This window comes from Boeremia exigua (assembly GCF_020726555.1).
Source record: "Boeremia exigua strain MPI-SDFR-AT-0100 chromosome Unknown C7974scaffold_10, whole genome shotgun sequence".
Taxonomy (NCBI): Eukaryota; Fungi; Ascomycota; class Dothideomycetes; order Pleosporales; family Didymellaceae; genus Boeremia; species Boeremia exigua.
The window spans coordinates 836,806-856,002 of NW_025763527.1; the positions used below are offsets into that span (position 1 = coordinate 836,806).

General features: G+C 53.0%; 5 protein-coding genes across 5 annotated transcripts; 4 read left to right on the forward strand and 1 right to left on the reverse strand.

Moving 5' to 3' along the window:
• Positions 1-575: 575 nt before the first annotated feature.
• C7974DRAFT_36077 (uncharacterized protein) lies at positions 576-5,663 on the forward strand. The gene is made up of 4 exons (XM_046139699.1): positions 576-1,203; positions 1,264-4,203; positions 4,253-4,482; positions 4,530-5,663. The coding sequence occupies exons 1-4, from the start codon at positions 736-738 to the stop codon at positions 5,620-5,622; spliced, it is 4,731 nt and encodes a 1,576-aa protein (XP_045994018.1). The 5' UTR covers positions 576-735; the 3' UTR covers positions 5,623-5,663.
• Positions 5,664-6,466: 803 nt separating this feature from the next.
• C7974DRAFT_416083 (tRNA-splicing endonuclease-like protein) lies at positions 6,467-12,542 on the forward strand (the record flags this gene model as incomplete). The annotated part of the gene is made up of 3 exons (XM_046143956.1): positions 6,467-6,492; positions 6,634-10,500; positions 10,550-12,542. 3 exons carry the CDS (start codon positions 6,467-6,469, stop codon positions 12,540-12,542), a joined length of 5,886 nt encoding a protein of 1,961 aa, XP_045994019.1.
• C7974DRAFT_400727 (uncharacterized protein) lies at positions 12,456-13,350 on the reverse strand. Its single transcript, XM_046142532.1, has one exon. The coding sequence runs from the start codon at positions 12,961-12,963 to the stop codon at positions 12,631-12,633; it is 333 nt and encodes a 110-aa protein (XP_045994020.1). The 5' UTR covers positions 12,964-13,350; the 3' UTR covers positions 12,456-12,630.
• Positions 13,351-13,847: 497 nt separating this feature from the next.
• C7974DRAFT_317913 (uncharacterized protein) lies at positions 13,848-16,106 on the forward strand (the record flags this gene model as incomplete). The annotated part of the gene is made up of 1 exon (XM_046138624.1): positions 13,848-16,106. One exon carries the CDS (start codon positions 13,848-13,850, stop codon positions 16,104-16,106), a length of 2,259 nt encoding a protein of 752 aa, XP_045994021.1.
• Positions 16,107-16,314: 208 nt separating this feature from the next.
• On the forward strand, positions 16,315-17,401 carry C7974DRAFT_426988 (uncharacterized protein). Its single transcript, XM_046144542.1, has 2 exons — positions 16,315-16,574; positions 16,633-17,401. The coding sequence occupies exons 1-2, from the start codon at positions 16,382-16,384 to the stop codon at positions 17,232-17,234; spliced, it is 795 nt and encodes a 264-aa protein (XP_045994022.1). The 5' UTR covers positions 16,315-16,381; the 3' UTR covers positions 17,235-17,401.
• Positions 17,402-19,197: the final 1,796 nt, after the last annotated feature.

The window sequence follows — 19,197 nt, forward strand, 5'->3', positions numbered from 1 at the left end:
CGCACACGGTCGCGGGCCTGGCACCGCGGCGAGACGGGCTTGGAGGCAGCCTGGGGGCAGCCTTGAGGCCACGCAGCGTCGCCGTCGAGCGCGCAGTCGTGCAGTCGCGGTGCAGCGGCGCAGGCGAGCGCGCCAGGCACTGTACCGCAGACGGGCTGACGGACGAAGAGCTGCAGCGCTTCCAGAGCATAGCGGCGACGCTCGGCACGGTTCTGCGCAAACGCCGTGCACCCCGGCCGAATGCGCTCGTAAGCAACGCGCAGAGTGCAATCAGACAGAGAGGTTTGGTGTCCGGGCCCTCCGCTACTTCTCTATTCCCGCGCCTCGAGCCGCACGACACCGCTGCACCGCTGCACCGCTGCCACTGACGCTGGACGAGACTCCTGCACTGTGCCAGACAAAGTCCGCCCACTGAGCCCACCAGACTCGCTCGCCGACCGCCGCTCGCTCGCCCAGGCTTGGTGTTGCATGGGAGTCGCTGCCCTTCCGCGGTCCGGGGTCCCATAATATCTGCATAAGCCCGCGTACCACTCCTCGCTGGCCTCGCACCCACCCCCTTCGCCCACCACCCACCACCGCCCGTCTGCTGCCTCCCGGCTGCCCGTCTGCCACGCTCTGCACCCTCGCGCTCTCGCTCCCGCAGGCGCATTGGCGAATTTGCCTGCATAGAGGCCTTTCCGGCTGCGGCCGGCCATTGCAGCACCCCCGAACCTCCGCCGCCGCCTCGTAGCAGCCATGAGTTCGACCAACAACGCCCCCAGTCTGCAGCCGCCCTTTGCCGAGCTCGAGCCGGAGATCTCCAACCCCGTCAAGCGCATCCGCTGGGCGACGCACCGCGCGACGGGCACCCAGGCCGAGAACAAGCGCCACTCGCTGAAGGAGCGCCTGCACCGCCGCATCAACTCGGGCGAGAAGCGCGACTCGCTGGGGAAAGAGGGCGGCTCGCTCGGCGGGCTCGAGGGCGACAAGTCGCCTGCGTCGTCCGATGCCGGTCACGACGAGGAGGACTCTGGCCGCCGCGTCTACTTCAACGTGCCGCTGCCGCCCTCGGAACGCGACGAGGACGGCACCCCGATCCACTCGTACGCGCGCAACAAGATACGAACCGCCAAATACACCCCTATAAGCTTCGTGCCGAAGAACCTGTGGTTCCAGTTCCACAACATTGCCAACATCTACTTCCTGTTTATTATTATCTTGGGCGTACGTACACCTTCATCTCCCTGCGCCTGGTCAGTGCAGCGCTAACACCTCCCGCTGCAGATCTTCCAGATTTTCGGAGCCTCGAATCCCGCCCTGAACGCCGTGCCCCTTATCGTCATCATCGTCGTGACTGCCATCAAGGACGCTGTCGAGGACTGGCGGAGGACAATCCTCGACAATGACCTCAACAACGCCCCCGTGCACCGACTGGTCGACTTCAACAATGTCAACACCGCCGAGGACACCATCTCGCCGTGGAGGAGGTTCAAGAAGGCGTGCACGAAGACCATCATCGTCACCTACAGGCTCATGAAGAAAGCGAGCAGCAAGAAGAATGCCAAGGGCAAAGAGGGCAGTGAGCGTGGCAACGACGGCCTCCGTTCCTCCGTCGACACTCGCCGCGCTTCGGTCGCTACTCGCAGGTCCTCGTACATGGAAGCGGAGGAGGGCATTCCGATGACCCCGGTTCCTTCGCCTTTGCCTGGCGCGTCGCCTAGCCATTCGCCTCCACCTAGCGCGACCGGTCCTGGCGAAAGCGATAAGATTCGAGGCGCAGACTCAAAGGGAACGGCGACCAAGAAGTTCTGGGGCAGCGTGCTCAATCCTTTCAAGACTTCTCCAGAGGCCGCTCGCTTCAAGAAAGATGCATGGAAGAACGTACAGGTCGGTGATTTCATCCGCCTGTACAACGACGAGGAAATCCCTGCAGACGTTATTGTCCTATCGACGTCGTCGGACGACGGCGCTTGCTATGTTGAGACCAAAAACTTGGACGGAGAGACGAACCTGAAAGTTAGAAACGCTCTGCATTCTACACGCGACGTACGGCACGCCCGCCACTGCGAACGCGCCGAATTCGCTATTGAGAGCGAAGGCCCACATTCGAACCTGTACTCTTACAGCGCTGTCATCAGGTGGCAGCAGCATAATCCCAAGGATCCAGAAACCCCCACCTATGAAATGGCTGAGCCCGTCTCGATCAACAACCTTCTCCTGCGAGGTTGCCAGCTGCGAAACACCGAATGGGTACTTGGCGTGGTTGTTTTCACTGGAGAGGAGACTAAGATCATGATCAACTCTGGTGTGACGCCTAGCAAGCGCGCTAGGATCTCGAAGGATCTCAACTGGAACGTCATCTACAACTTTATCATATTGGCATTAATGTGTTTGGTCTCTGGAATCGTTCTCGGTGTCACCTGGGCCAGGGACGATACCTCACATTCAGTCTTCGAGTATGGTTCCTACGGCGGAAGCCCAGCAACAGATGGTGTCATCTCCTTCTGGGCTGGTGTTATTCTGTTCCAGAATTTGGTCCCCATTTCTCTTTACATCACCTTGGAAATTATCCGTACCTTGCAGGCGCTCTTCATTTACAGCGACGTTCAAATGTACTACGAAGAGCTCGACTACCCTTGCACACCCAAATCCTGGAATATATCGGATGATGTCGGACAGGTCGAATACATCTTTTCAGACAAGACAGGTACATTAACCCAGAATGTCATGGAATTCAAGAAGTGCACGATCAACGGTGTCCCATACGGCGAGGCCTACACCGAAGCTCAAGCTGGTATGCAAAGAAGACAAGGCATTGACGTCGAAGTTGAAGGTGCCCGCGCCCGAGAGCAAATCGCTCGCGACCGCGTGCGAATGCTCGAGGGAAGCCGCAAATTGCACAACAACCCTTACCTGCGAGATGACGATCTCACTTTCGTTGCACCAGACTACGTCGATGATCTTGCTGGTACGTCCGGTGCAGAGCAGAAGACGGCCAACGAACAATTCATGCTTGCACTTGCTCTCTGCCACACCGTTGTCACCGAGAGAACACCAGGAGACCCTCCGAAGATCGAGTACAAGGCCCAGTCTCCTGATGAGGCGGCGCTTGTTGCAACGGCTCGTGACGTCGGATTCACCTTCGTCGGTCGAGAAGACGACAAGCTCATCGTTAACGTCCTTGGTGATGAGCGTCGATATCAAGTTCTCAACACACTGGAGTTCAACTCCACCCGAAAACGTATGAGCGCGATCATCAGAATGCCTGATGGGAAGATCATGCTGTTCTGCAAGGGTGCTGATAGCATGATTTACTCCCGGTTGATCCCCAACGAGCAAAGACAGCTACGTGTTACCACCGGTGAACATCTTGAGATGTTCGCAAGAGAAGGACTTCGAACTCTCTGCATCGCGCAGAAGGAACTTGGCGAGCAGGAGTATGCTGATTGGAACAAGGACTACGACATCGCCGCCAATTCTATTGCTGATCGAGAGGAAAGACTTGAGGAAGTGTCCGACCGAATTGAGAACCAATTATGGCTAATCGGCGGTACGGCTATCGAAGACAGACTGCAAGATGGCGTACCAGAGTCGATATCGCTTCTTGGTCAAGCCGGCATCAAACTTTGGGTTTTGACTGGCGACAAAGTCGAAACAGCCATCAACATCGGATTCTCTTGTAACCTTCTTGACAACGACATGGATCTCGTTATCCTCAAGGTCACAGATGACAACATCGATTCATTGGAAGCTCAGCTCGATGAGAAGCTGGCTATTTTCGGCTTGACGGGTTCTGCAGAAGAGCTAAAGGCTGCCCAAGACGACCACGAGCCCCCACCACCGACCCATGCCATCATCATTGATGGCGACACTCTCAAACTTGCATTGGATGATACTCTCAAGCGAAAGTTCCTTCTGCTTTGTAGACGTTGTCGTTCTGTGCTTTGCTGTCGTGTCAGCCCCAGCCAAAAGGCTGCCGTAGTCAATATGGTCAAGACAGGTCTCGATTGTCTAACGCTGGCCATCGGTGATGGTGCCAACGATGTCGCCATGATCCAGGAAGCCCACGTTGGTGTCGGTATTGCCGGTGTTGAGGGCCGCGCAGCTGTCATGTCCTCCGATTACGCCATCGGACAATTCCGCTTCTTGACTCGCCTCGTACTCGTCCATGGTCGGTGGTCTTACCGACGTCTGGCAGAGACTATTGCCAATTTCTTTTACAAGGTCAGTCTGGAAAGGCACCTCATCGAAGCATGTGCTAACCTGTCTATAGAACATCGTCTGGACGTTCGCCCTTTTCTGGTATCAGATCTACACCAACTTCGACAGCCAGTACATCTTCGACTACACGTACATCATTTTCTTCAATCTTGCTTTCACTTCTCTCCCAGTTATTGTAATGGGTGTACTGGACCAAGACGTCGATGACAGGATTTCGCTTGCAGTCCCCCAGCTGTATCGTCGCGGCATTGAGCGGAAGGAGTGGACTCAGCCCAAATTCTGGTATGTTACTTGTTTTTCATCAGCAAACATCTACTGACTAGCACTAGGGCATACATGGTTGACGGCGTCTACCAATCCGCTATCGCATTTTTCTTGGTATACGAAATCTTCTATCCTGCTACGTTTTCAACTTCAAACGGTCTGGACGTTGCAGAGTACAGGCGCATGGGTGTATACGCGGCAACCACTGCTGTCTGTGCTGCCAATATCTACGTCCTCTACAATACCTATCGATGGGATTGGCTGATGCTACTGATCGTCGCCATCAGTACGATCCTGGTTTGGACTTGGACAGGCATTTACACATCTTTCACTGGAAGTGCTCAGTTCTACAAGGCTGGCGCGGAAGTGTACGGGACTTTGAACTTTTGGGCGTACGTTCTCGTTGCGACAATCATGTGTCTGCTTCCGCGATTCATCTTCAAGGCTGCACAAAAGATGTACTTCCCTCTCGACGTCGACATCATCCGCGAACAGGTCAGCCAAGGAAAGTTTGACTACCTGAAAGACAACACTAGCTACCTTCCCCCTCCACCCGGTAAGGCTGCCCCGGTTGTACCGGTAGCCGATGCAGACAAATACAAGGTCGCCAACGCCGAGCCTACCGATGACGATGTTCGACCCATATACCCTCCTTCCGTAGCGCCAACTGCCACAACGCATAATCCTCGGAGTCAGAATGGGAGCAACAGCACCGACTACACATATCGCCGCTCGATGGAAGGACTCCCTGCGGCGCCTCGGATGTCTTCTGAAGGTCGTCCACTTAACAGCTACGAAAATCATCGCGTGCGGCCCAGCTTCGACCGCGCAAGAATGTCTATGGACCGTGTGAGGCCGAGTTTCGAACAAAGCAACGACTTCACTTCAGCAGCTATGCTCACTCGCATCGAGTCAGCTCACAGCCGACACAGCTATGTCGGGCGCACTGGCAGCCAAAGCGGCTCAACCGGGGCAGCCGGCAACATAGGAAGTCGATTAAGGAACGCCATCCGTCGTGCGACGATTACACGAGAGGAGGCACCCACAGACCCCCATGACGCACCAGCTGTACCTGCGATAACCACAAGTTCACCAAAAAGCTCACCGGAACTAAAATCATCAGAATTCAAATCACCACCAAAGAGTCCACCAAGGTGACGGTGACGACGCCGCATTTCCACTGTTTTAACGACTTGTATATAAAAATATTCCCCACCATGTTGCGCATCAGGCGTTCACTTATACACCATTGCTATTCCTCTTTCCTCTTGCCTTAGCTGCAAACGGGCGTTGCTTGGGTGCACGTTGTCTGGCATACGCGACTCCCATTACTTTTTGCATTTTCTTTAGCTTGTTTGCGTTTGGGTTTTGACGGCTGCAAGGTCGTAGACCAGCAACGATAGAGGTGCTGACGGCTGCGGATGAGCGGTATAAATAGTTAATGTATAGCTGAAGCTCTCGGGCTGGCTGAGCCTTCAACGATACTTCATTGCACCCTGGACACGTGCATCGGCAGAACATGTAACCCCTGCGATCTGTGACAATGTTAAAGCAATGACTATGTGATGCCTGACGGAATTTGAAGCTTGGTTGGCTTGGCGCCGACCACACGCGTTAGTGGGTCGCGTCGTCGCGTTGTGAGATTCTTTGAGCGGGCCCTTCGCTGCAATGACGCCTGCTGTCTATTGACTTGCTCTCCGCGCTGCCACTACACCACTCAACCTCCACGCAATCAAGCACCGCCCCTCCACCGAAGTTCTCCATTGCTCTGTACATAGAGCAGGGCGCGTTCCTTCGACGCGCACCCATTACGGAGTTGAGGCAGGTACGCAGAAGGGGAGACGTGGTGCACTGGCGGCCGTAGATAGCTTTCCTCCTCCACCAGCGACTGCGAGCGCTTGTGGGTCGCGGTGAGGCGCTGCCAGCGTGCTGTGATATATTGTCCTGTCCATAGTACGGGCCGCTCACCTCTGAGCGCCGTGGAGGGCCGCTGTGGTGGAACATGGCGGAGATCCTCGAGAAGATCAAGTAAGTATGATGGGCAGGCACGCCGTCATCAGACTCACCTTCAGTCTCTTCTCTCACTTGCATCAGTCTCCTTATCCAAAACGTCATCACCTGTAGCACCCTCACACACGAACGAGTAATGGCTAACCTTCAATCGTGTAGCGAGCTTCGAGCGCTACCTGAGGAGCAACATCTATTTTGCCCTCGCACCGGCGAAGATGGGGCAATATATTACGACGAAGACGTAGCAAACTACCCGCCCGAGACCGATCCTGCCATATTACAAGACCGCGAGCTACACTTGCTACAAGCGAACGAGCGGAAATGGACAACGTTGAAGGCAATGGAAATATTGGCCTTTGATGGAGACGAGGCAGCACCCCACAAGGAATGGCTGCTGAGCCGGCTGAACCAGCTCATGCAGAGTTGCGATGTCTGCGTGCGAGTCTTTCACCAATCGAGAGCTGAATGGAGGACACGACTTTTCGACACATACGACGAAGAAAACATAGGGGACTTCTTGAACGTGGTGGACGAGCAATGTCTTGGGCGTATACAACCTGGCTTGGACGAAGCAAACGCCATACTGAGCAGCGCAGAACCAAAAGCTCGCGGCGTACGGATACTGCCACCATCGTGCACATATGCCTTCTTCGAGGCGTTGAGCTGCGATGCCCTTGTGCGGAACGAGGATCGCCTCACACAGCACTTTGATGGTCCATTTGAGCTAGTTCAAACAAAAAAACGGCTGAAGGTGCAAGCCTACCTCCCAGCCATGACGCGATTCCTCTTCAGCAAGAAAGAGAGTCGCCAACGATGGGCAGCGACAACTTGGTCAACGTTCAAGCGCGATCTTCTGAAGACAGAGTTTGAGTGGGCTGTGCGAGACTATATGATCAGTGCTATGATGAAGATCCAGATGAACAATCTCGATTTCGAACTGGTCCCATTGTTCTGGAGTGGTGCTCGTTTGATTATCAGCAAAATGGACAGAGAGCTGATATCAGAGTACATTCGCGGCCTCGATGGAAACTTCTATCGGTTGATGCTCGACCATCTTTCCCTCAAGTCGGAAGCGTTTCTCGACATACTTGCCGCAATGGAGGAGCTACTTAAAAAAGCCCCGGTTGACTTCTGGGAAGGCATGAACGCCGTCACTCCTTCAATAGCTACAGTCGTCGAGCAGATTTTCAACAGCCCTGTGTTACAGCAGGTGCTGATTGCAGCAAGGGGAGATGATGAACAGAGTATGAACAACGTTCAGGCAGCATTCAGTTGGATACCTCGGTTCACCGCTTCTATCAAGCCAGCAAATCTTGGTCCAGCTGTTCGGCCTTTTGCACAGGCACTTTTCGGTCGCTTCCAGGACGAACGATACCCTCAAGTATCCAGAGCGAAGTGCTTTCGCGAAGGCTTGAAGGTGCTTGAATTCACGTTCAAGAAGATGTGCGAAGGAAAGACAATCGAAAAGTTCGTCGGACAACCAACAGTGAACGGCATGATGGACATGTTCTCGACGCATATTCAGTTGCTTGTTTCGAGGCTGAAGACCTTCAGCGGCAGCGGCAGCGACGCAGATATAGAAGATGCAGATCTAACTTTGACTGTGATCCAGAACGCTTTCTTGCTTGAAGCTCAGTCTTTGATTATTGAAAGGCAGCTGATCTCGGCGAAAAAGCCTTCGCCGACAGAGACACCGTCTTCTGCGCCGATTTGGAAGACTATATTGAAGGCCATTGACCATCAGAGCCTGGACCTTGCATCACATCTACTCGTTGCGGGAAGAGCTCTGATTGGACTTGAACCTCTGTCAATGAAGTCCGGCGTTGAGAAGGTCCCCGCAGAGGTGCGTCATTTCAATGATCGTTTCAAGCTCCTTTCTCAGTCGATTACGGATGTCGTTGATCGATTGTCCGAGTTCAATCCATCGCAGCTACACGCTCTTTTCGAGAAACCAGTAGCCGCGAGTGCGATCGTCTCACTATTGTTTTCTTCGACAGAGGACACTAGGAGTTCAGCTATCGAGCTACTCAAGGTCATTAGTCTGGAAGAGGAGCGACGAGATGCCCTGCAGCACATTATCAAGAACTACTTTAGGAATGTAGTTTTGGGCATTTCGGATTCGGTTCGCCAAGTCATGCGCAAGAAGGCGTTCGCGCCCACTCCGAGTATGATTCGGACATGTCGAGACGTTATCGATGTTCTGTGCAACTCCCAAGACGGTGTCTTGCGTACCAAAGACCTTAATGATGGAGAAGCAGCGGCAACAATGACTATCTGGAGAAATTTGTGGGATGCACTTACCATGATTTTTGCGACCACAGAAGCCTGGAGCAATTTGGGCTTCTATGACAAGCAGATGATGATGGACTTCTGTCGAGATACCATGCAATTTGCCGACGAGGTCTTTGACCAATGTAGCATCTTTGCGACAGCTCTGAAGAAGCAGGCCCAGTCGGGTGATGATGAGAGCAAGGCGAAAACCGAGCTACTGCAAGAGCTACTTGAGTTGCCTGCAAATGCTATGGAAGGCTTGGCCAAGTGGCTCCGTCTACGAGATGAATTCTTGTCGAGCAAGTCCGTCACTCTTATCAGCAAGCTTCTTATTCGACTGCACAATGTGTCGATCGAAATCAGCACCGAGACTCTATCTTACATGGAGAGAATCTTGACTGGTGACATTCGAGCTAAGCTCAGTACAACACAACAGGCTGAGTTACAACAAGCACTCGAAACACATCTTGGGCACTCCATTGTCAAGGAAGAAGAGGCCGTGGCACCTAAGCAAGCTTCTATCAGTAAATGGATGTCTACGGGTGTAGCAGCGTCACCGAGCGACGCAAAGGCGAGACTGATGTCCAGCCTGACTTCGGGCTCGAGTGCGTTCAAAGAGAAGAGGGAAGCTATGCGGGCCCAAGAGGCGAAGCTTGCTAAGCAAAAAGCTGTTGATGCACAAAAGAACTCTCAAGATGAGTTCAAGAGGAAGCGCCAGCTCGAACTACAAAGACGAGAGAAAGAGAGGGCGGCTGCCATTGCGAAGGCCAAACAAGCTCGTGGTCTTACACAGACTAACGAAGCAGGTTCTGGGCTTGAAGGCCTGGGTGTTTTGGGCAAAGATTCTGCAGCTAAGGGTGAAGGTCTCATGCACTCGTCCGATGAGTCTGATGATAGCGAAGGTGACATCGATGAAGATCTCTTCGGCATTAAAAAGTCGAAGGCAGTGGCTGGACCGAAGACGAACATCATTAACGAAGTCAAGATACAGATGCCATTCAAGAAGAAGAGGGTACAGCGCTCTATCAAGGACATGCGTGCTCGCCTTGCTCCTGATTTGTCATCGCTCCACAGGGCCATTCTCAGCTGGGACTACTACCACGACGGGGACTATCCGCCCAAGTCGAATCCCAGTATCTACTCCAAGGTTCTCAATACCTTCCGAACACCGAACGACTATCAGAACACTTTTGAACCACTCTTGACGCTGGAAGCCTGGCAAGGGTTCGTCAAAGCTCGAGAAGAAAACCAGAACAAGGCCTATGAGGTCCGCATCACGTCACGAGCAAGTGTGGACATGTTCCAAGAAGTCGGTAGCACGATGACGCATGAAGAGAACCGTGATATCTTCATCTCGGAAGGCGATATCATCCTCCTGTCCCGGACAAAGACGCCCTCAGCTGAGGTGCCGACCTGCCTAGCAAGAGTGTTTCGTGTAAAAAGGAAACAGCAGCACATTGAAGTCTCATACCGCGTAGTACCAGGCAATCCTCTGTCCTCTGCGTTGAACCCAAGCAGTTCTGTCTTTGGTATCAAGCTGCAATCCATTACGCCGCTTGAGCGTGAGTACGGTGCGCTGAAGGGCTTACAGTACTATGACCTTTGTGACGAGATCATCCGGGCCAAGCCATCGCCTCTTCTGACCTACAGCGACAAGCAAATTGACCCGCTTGTGGAGAACTACAATCTGAACAAAGCACAAGCTAGAGCTGTCAAGTCAGCGATGGATAACGATGCCTTTACGTTGATTCAAGGGTACGTCCCACATTCAGCATAGCTGCACGTCTTGCTAATACGAACCTAGTCCCCCTGGCTCCGGAAAGACGAAGACCATCACTGCCATTGTTGGTGCAATCCTGTCAGATACTCTACGAAGGGGTGGAACAGCCGTACCGGTGCCCGGCGCTCAACAGCGAAGTGACACGGCAGCGAAAAAGTTGCTAGTCTGTGCACCAAGTAACGCAGCTGTCGACGAATTAGTCATGCGTTTCAAGACTGGTATCAAGACTCTGAACGGCGATGCGCGCAAGCTGAACATAGTGCGTCTCGGTCGAAGCGACGCTATCAAGTCCGAAGTGCAGGACGTCTGCTTGGAAGAGCTCGTTAGCCAGAAATTGGGCACTACGAACACAAAGAATAGCGACCGTGAGGCCACACAGAAGCTGTTTACTGATCACAAGGCAATTTCCGAAAAGTTGAGGAACGCTATAGACCAGATCCAGACCGGCGAGCTGAAGGGTGACGACGCGAAGAAGCTTCAAGAGGACATCAACGCTCTGCGAAAACAGAAGCAGAACCTCGGAACCAGAATCGACAATGCAAAAGACGACGAGAAGCTTGCTGGTCGCAATGCGGATCTCAATCGCCGACGAGCTCAGGAAGCCATCTTGAACAACGCACACGTCATCTGCGCGACGCTTAGTGGTTCTGGCCATGAGATGTTTCAGGGCCTCAGCATCGAATTCGAGACTGTCATAGTCGACGAGGCCGCACAGTGCGTTGAGATGAGTGCACTTATTCCTCTCAAGTATGGCTGCGCAAAGTGCATTCTAGTCGGAGATCCCAAGCAGCTGCCACCTACGGTCTTCTCCAAGGAAGCTGCTCGTTTCGCTTACGAACAGAGTTTGTTCGTTCGTATGCAAAAGAACCACCCCGATGATGTGCATCTTCTGGATACGCAATACCGCATGCATCCCGAGATTAGTCTGTTCCCAAGCCAGACATTCTACGATGGCAAGCTCTTGGATGGTGGCGATATGGCAGGTATGCGCAAGCAGCCGTGGCACCAGAGCATGCTGCTTGGCCCATATCGCTTCTTTGACGTCCTTGGTCAACAGTCAGCCGCACCGAAGGGCCATTCGTTGATCAACAGAGCTGAAATTGATGTCGCTCTACAATTATATAAGCGACTTACCACCGACTACGCAAGCTACGACTTCAAGGGGAAAGTTGGTATTATCACGCCTTACAAGAGTCAGCTCAGGGAGCTGAAGAGTCAATTCACATATGCGTATGGCGCCAACATCATCGACGAAATTGACTTCAACACCACCGATGCCTTTCAAGGTCGCGAGAGCGAAGTTATCATCTTTTCGTGTGTGCGTGCGTCACCAGCAGGTGGCATTGGTTTCTTGCAGGACATTCGCCGAATGAACGTCGGCCTGACACGCGCCAAGTCTTCACTTTGGGTCTTAGGCAACTCTCAATCACTTGTCCGAGGTCAATTCTGGAGGAAGCTGGTCGAGGATGCGAAGAGTAGGAAGAGGTTCACAGATGGCAACATCAAGAAAATGTTAAGCGAGCATTCGAGCAAGTACCCAGCACCTAAGGAAGGTTACTTGCAGTCGCAGTGTTCAACTACGGAACCTAAATCAGAGTCCTTGAGTAGCAAGGGGGCTCATCAGTCCAACGGAGGCGGCATCAAGCAAGAGCTTGAACAGGGTTCGAAGCAAGAGATCAAACAGGAGATCAAGACGGAGCAGGGACTTGTGCATCACGCAAAGCGCAAGCTCAGCGACAGCCCAGACATCAAAAACGAAAACAACGGCGATGATTTCGATTTGTTCGGCGATCGATCGGACACGGCTTCAAACGCTAACACCCATGCACGCAATGGCGACAGCGGTACATCAACTCCTGCCGCTCATGCAAGAAGCTCACCGGCAGTCGAGAGCGATCGCGCAAGCACGCCCGGAGACGTTCTCGGGGGTATGCGGGCAAAACCTAAGATCAGAAAGAGGCCCAAGCCTAGTGGGCCGTTCATTGATAATAGGCCCAAGAAGCCGAAGACAGGGTAAACATTGGATCCTGTCCGTGGCGTTTGGCTATGACATGCATTTTCCGCATTTGATCGGCGTTCATGGTAAACTTTGGTATCTTTGTAGATTAGATAGCGGGGATCTGCGTATGCTTGCTTTTTGGAGGCGTCCCCATATAAGTTTGTCGACCTTTAAGGATTGGCCGGAAGACGGCAGGGCGCTCGTGGCTGGATATGATGGCGGCGATATACCAGTGATCTTCAGATGTGCCGTCTGTGAATTTGCCTATACTGCTTATGGCCTGCCAGCACTCCTGAGAGGCGCTCGCCGCGGCTAAATTGTCTTTCTCGTCTACAGTTGCATCGGAATGGCTTCCTGCAAAGCTTATGGTGCACAGCATCTGCGAGTCGACACACGTCAACTCCAGAGCAACGGAACGCATGACAGCAATCAGACTCATTTATCGCGCCTTAAACATCGATAGAACGGTCTTCACCAAGTTTGTCTCTTGATCAGAGCTACTGAACACTGGTCTTTTCCATTCGTGCGGGTCGCAAAGACTGAAAGACTCCCTTTGATGTTGCTAAAAGAAGGCAAGTTGCACAACGCTTCTCGCAGCAACGCGACAATCTTGTCCTACATTCCAAGCAGCAATCCGTCAGAGGCTTTCGAAGGATCCCGACAACCAAGGTCGAGATCCCGACACCTGCGATACAACAACAGATCAATTGAACTGTTGATAGCTGCTCCAGTAGTTTCGGTACCAAGCTTTACAGGCAATCAATATGAAAGGAACTTTTTGCGAACCACCCCAAGGCCCTTGCTTCTGTTAATCGGACCTTACCCCGGCCTTTGAGGCCTGTCACTTCGTTGAGGATCAGGTCATTGCTGCCGACCACTTGCTCAACATCCACGCCTGCCGTGTCACGTCGCGTCACGTAACGTCCATCACGAGCTCGAGAAGTGATCCCTACTGTCAATTACCGCCACTAGTTACACTGCAGGATTTTCCTCCCTTCAGATTCGGGCATTCGCTTTACGCGCAGTATTCCACTCTGTATGTAGCCATCATCCCTAGCCGACGTTACAACGTAAGGGCCAAAGAAGAGCCGAAACTTTCCCTAAGTAAGAGTGGTACAACAGCAATTGCATATGCTGAGTACCAGTCTCCTGGTTGTGCCACGTTCTGAACTCAGCTGTCGCCAGCTGTTGCAGCTGCTCACTCCCGTGAGGTCTGGCACACGGCGGTCCCGCTGCTCAGCGTAAGCATTTAGGCGGCGCGGCCTCCCACATTTGCAAATGGCTGAGTCTCTGTCTACAGAGACATTGATCAATTCATTCCCTATGTTTGGTCACCCTGGTATTAGCGCGCTCGAGTACGCAGGAACGCTTGCCGAATCCAAAGAGCAGAACCGGAGGGCCAGTGTTACTCTACCAAGTCTGAAGCGCAAGTCCACCGCCGAGACGCACAACGATAACACAACGACGGCTACGGCTGCAGCTTCGGAGACGCACGAGACCAGACTATCACTCGCTCCAGTGCACTATATTGACGAGTTTGGTGCCCAGCGTAAGCGAAAGGATATGTTTGTGAACCACACTCCTAGAAACTTCGACATGCGCGCACCGCAGAACATCGAAGTGTATCGGCCTTCAACATCCTCCTCGAACGAAAACTATTCACGTCCTCGCATCAACAGTCAAATAAGTTATAGCTCCTCGGCAGGTCCTGCCCTGGAGCAGAAGCGACTGACTGTCAATCCTGGGTCTCCGTTCGAACTCGATTCAAGAGAAGTCGGCGTTGCCTCATCACCGACCATGTTTGCTTCATCCCCCCCAATGTCCCCAGAAGTGTATCGACCAATGGCTGCGCCGCCACAACGTCGATCAATGTCTGGTCCCATGACGAAGATCATCACCTACCAGCCACGTCAGGCACGAGCCATCATCTCAAACAGCCACCAGAAGAGAGACGTCCGTGTCCGGAGCACTAGCACACCAGATCATGATTCGAAAGAAAAGAAGCAGTCGAGACGCCAGACACCTTACAAAGTCGTCGGTTCTATGGCCAATACAAGCCTCCCTTATGCTTCGTTGGAGCCATGGGTAGCCAAACATGAACGCGATGCGTCGAGGAGCGACACCAACAGTGACAAGCCTACGCAAGAAGATCTCGAGAAACTGGAGGAAGTGGCGCCGCTTGGTGTAATCCAGAAGTACTTCGACAGTCAGGCGGATAGTCGAGAGTCGAGTTTGAGAAGGGTGCGCCACCGTCACACACCCAGCCCACCGAAAATGCCACTGCCGCATTCGCCGGATCCAACCTTGCGCTCCACAGAACCAGTCACTATGTTTCCAATTGACGACCTGGAGCTGATCACCGACCTACCACCGGCTGTACCAGAGCGAAGTCCCAAGCGTCGGACCAATCCACGATTCCCCCTCCGTAAAGAATCTATCACGTCAGTGGATAGTGACTTTGCCCGTGCGGCTGAAGGCCAATTCACAGAGTACGACCATAGGGCTTCGGAGATCCGGATATCAAAGCAACGAAGCCAACACGGGATGGTAGGGCAAGCAGCCCGAGCTGGCTCCTCCTGCCTTGGAAGAATGGCGCCACCAATCCTCGGCCACGACGCACTTACCGCCAGCAGCGACCTAGGCCTCAACGATCTCAGTTTTTATCTGAGAAACACAGGGCCGAAGACTGATATCCAAGCGGTCAGTCGACAGCATGCAAAGGGCGGCCCAAAGATCTTTAAAGTCAAACGCAAGAGTCTTGCTGCGCGCGTCGGGTCTGTAGAAGGGTCGCCTCAACGTGCACGTCAGAAACCCAAAGTACCTACCTGCGCTCGTGAGATGATAACAACGAGCGGAGCAAAGCATCTCCGGATCATCATTCCTAGACTGTCCAGCACGGATAATCCCACTTTCCCTGTCGCGGTTCACGGATCACAAGACCCTAAGCACCGACCCCGACGCATGTCGTTGAGCTTCACTGAAGACTTGCTTGTCCCCGCTCTTGCGTCTCCCGCGGTGGAGCGTGCTATCCAGGGTTTCAGCTCTTACGACCGAGTGAGCCGGTCCTTCTCTGCACCCAACATCATGGCAGTTGCTGCAAACGCGCTGCGGAAAGAGAAGAGCCCGCCCATCAGCCCAATTCCAGTCCCTGTCGACGAGCATCCACTCGATGAGCGTCCTCTATCGCGAGAAGAACAGACAAAAGCGAGGAAGCTGCGCGATCTGAAACGCATCAGGAGGAGGGAAGTCCCGTCGACCATTTCCGGGTCGGCATCAACACTGCAGGACAACTCAGAAACCGGCGCTGGTGCGCTGCCGACACCCAGACACACGCCCGAGCCGGGCAGCGGCGAGATGATAGGGGACAGCGCAGTAGAGATCGAGGTCCTGGAGGAGAGCAGCGCAGACAAGATGTTCAGGCTACAGGAGAGAGTGATGCTCCTGCAGAGACAGAATTCGGCGCTTACTGCCGCGTTGGCCAAGGTCGTGGGCTTGGAGCTGGAGAATGGCGACCTTGAGCCCGAGCATGTCTTGCAAACGTTCAGGAGGTGTCGGTATTCGAGGACGCCGAGTGGCTGGTGAGACACAATAACTCTGGTGGGACATACCCCTCTGTATCGTGAAATATATACGAATATCATATACCCCATAATATCAATGTCGATTCCTGAAGCGCGAGGTGTCGAGTTCTTTGGCAGAGTGGTTGTGCGTTAAGCTCAAAGCGGCCAAGTTCGATGGCCAGGGCAAGTATAATGTCATCATCGATCGCGCTACGACCAAAGTTCAGCAACCTCATAATGTAGTTCTCAGTTGTTGAAGATAGATGCTGTTGTTATTGACAGACCTCCATCGTTAAAATGCCGCCATGGTCCATGATATCGCCTGCCTCGCGGGGCATAGGTTTCGCGATTGCCAGAAGGGTGCTGCAGACCACCAATGCACCTGTCGTTGCGACAGCACGCAAAGACTTGGGCAAGCTAAAAGAGGAATTGCTGGAGGGATTGAAGGTTGACGAAGCACGATTAACGGTATTGAAACTCGATGTCACAGGTATTAATTCTTTTCGGTGTTCTATAAATTTTGTACCGAAGCTAACAACAGCCCGCAGACGAATCCACCATCGCAGACGCAGCGGCTTCATGCAAAGAACTATTCAAAAACGACCACAAGCTTCAGCTTGCGTTCTTTGTACCAGGGCTTCTCTATCCCGAAAAGTCGCCAGCCCAGATCGACGCAAAAGATGCGTTGCTGACCTTCCAGACTAATACGCTGGGCCCGATGCTTATGATCAAGCATTTCTCTCAGTTCCTGCCAAAAAAGAAAGGAATTGTTGAAGAAGACCAGGAGATAATGAAGGGGTTGCCGTCTGCCGCCACCATGGCAATCATGTCCGCGCGCGTGGGCAGCATTTCCGATAACAAACTCGGGGGTTGGTACAGTTATCGTGCGTCCAAGGCCGGCGTCAACCAGGTCGTCAAGACATTCGATAATCACCTGCGGATGGCATCTGAGGACAAGGCGCTCGCTGTAGCTCTGCATCCTGGTACAGTCAAGACGCAGTTCAGCAAACAGTTCTGGGGCGGCGTCGAGAAGGATAAACTTTTCGAGAAGGAGTGGGTGGCTGAACGACTTGTTGATGTTGTCAGGCAGGTGGGTGTTGAGGGACGAGGCAAGTGCTGGGATTGGGCTGGTAAGGAAGTACCGCCTTGAGGGACGAGCAGGTGCAGCTCGGTAGGCCTGGTTTTGCATCCATGGATGTCATGATCCGTTCCGATACCAACAACACAATTTATCGCTACTTTCAAGCTTCAAAGTCTCATTCTCTTATTGCTAGTATTACTTTCATTTACCTACGGCTTCCAATAGCCCCGGAACACAACCGCCGGCCAGATGGCAGACCGGATAAAGGCAAGCAACCCGCAGCTCGTGCACGTGCACGTACTCCTTCATCGGCATCGAATCTTCCATACACACACCACAACGCCAATCTCAGCACTATGACAGATGTCGCAAGGTCTCCAGGCTTCGAAAAAGGGACTACGCTGCCCCCTGAGAACACAGTCTTGTACCACGAGATCGAGAACGACCCGGCCGAGAGAGATCGTGGCCGACCTTCAAAGCGATTCCCTTCGTGGCGTCACAATGCACGCTCGATCATTGGAAGGCGTTCTGGCCCGTCCACTAGCAAGATTGCCTCAAGCCAGACACGAGCACTACCTGCCGCTCACGCCCGCCTCATGAAACGGTTTCCTGTGTTTGGTACTAGTTCAGAACACTCATGCGCCCATCTCCGTTCGCGCAGTCCTAGTTCTGGATCTGGGGCCACTACCAAAGTTGCTTCCACATCGACGCTACAGTCGCCTGGAGACCGTTTCGTAGACGTCGAGTCTTCATCGACACTTGCCGCAATGGAGACTAGTCACAGACTCAGTGGAAGACGCCGATCACGAGTGCAGACACTACAACCGGGTCAGATACAAGACAATCTAGAGGTCACTCGTATTTCGGTCCCTCCGACCAAGTTTGAGTCTTCAAGTATGTGTCTGTTTCTGGGAGGGAAGATTGCATAGATTGCTGATCCTGGATTGCAGGCGATGAGCGATGGTAGCTCCTTCCTCGCTACAAATTTGAGCCCTCAGAGCCGACTGATGCCAATGTGCGTTTGCAATACTTGAGAGACGGCTCAGCTATACCGACGCATAAATGTGCTCCACGAGCCAGATTCACGAACTCAAAGTTTGTTGCCCACAGGTCTACAGAGCACTACCTCGGGTGGATCACAGCACCCAGTCATCAAAGAAGATCTTACCATCCATCCGAAGCTGAACTTCGCCAATTGACAGAGAAACCACACTTGATATCTTTGTTATCCGAGCAGCTCCCCGTGACGAGATCTGAAAGGTTTATGTGGTTCTGCAGAAGCTACAAGTTGAATAAGTACACTCCGCCCGACCCTACACATGAGCTCCCTTAGTCGGAGGCTTCACCAGCAGTGTTCAATAACACATCATCTTCGATTAGCTCATCGGAAAACGACTGCCCATTTACTCCAGTACTGGCGTCCAAGACTTTACACGTACCAACGCCGAATGAGACGGCAGCACAAGACCTAACTAGTACCAACGAGCAAACCCTTGATAAGAGTAATCGTAGCTGTTTCGAGCCGGATGGGCATCAGAAACGTTCACTCGATCGACCTGAAACAGAGGACAACAAAACGAAGCCGTTCGATCCTTCAATTATCGAAAATCCAACTATCTTTGTTTCGAATCCCGTCAGAAAGGGCAATTGTTCATGTCTACGAGCATCACGAATTCCAAAACGCATCAAGTCCAGGTCCTCCCCGAGTGCAGCATCGATTCATAGGGATGTATGCTCCGAACACCTTGGAAGGATAGACCGTATGTACTACTCAAGCCACGAAAGTCACCTCTTACCATCAGACGATTCGACCAACAGGCATCGCAATGGAGCCAGTCGGCGGCCATCTCAAGACGACCAAGACACCTTGGCATTTCGTATGAGCGAGGAAATCAAAGCCGCTACAGAGATGAAGCTACGTACAGACCACTGCATAGATGACCTCGCAAACCAAGCTCGCCTCTTCATTCGCGAGCTAAGACAGGTCATTGACGACTTGAAAGCGGTTTCCCGCCAATGCGGACCATACGTG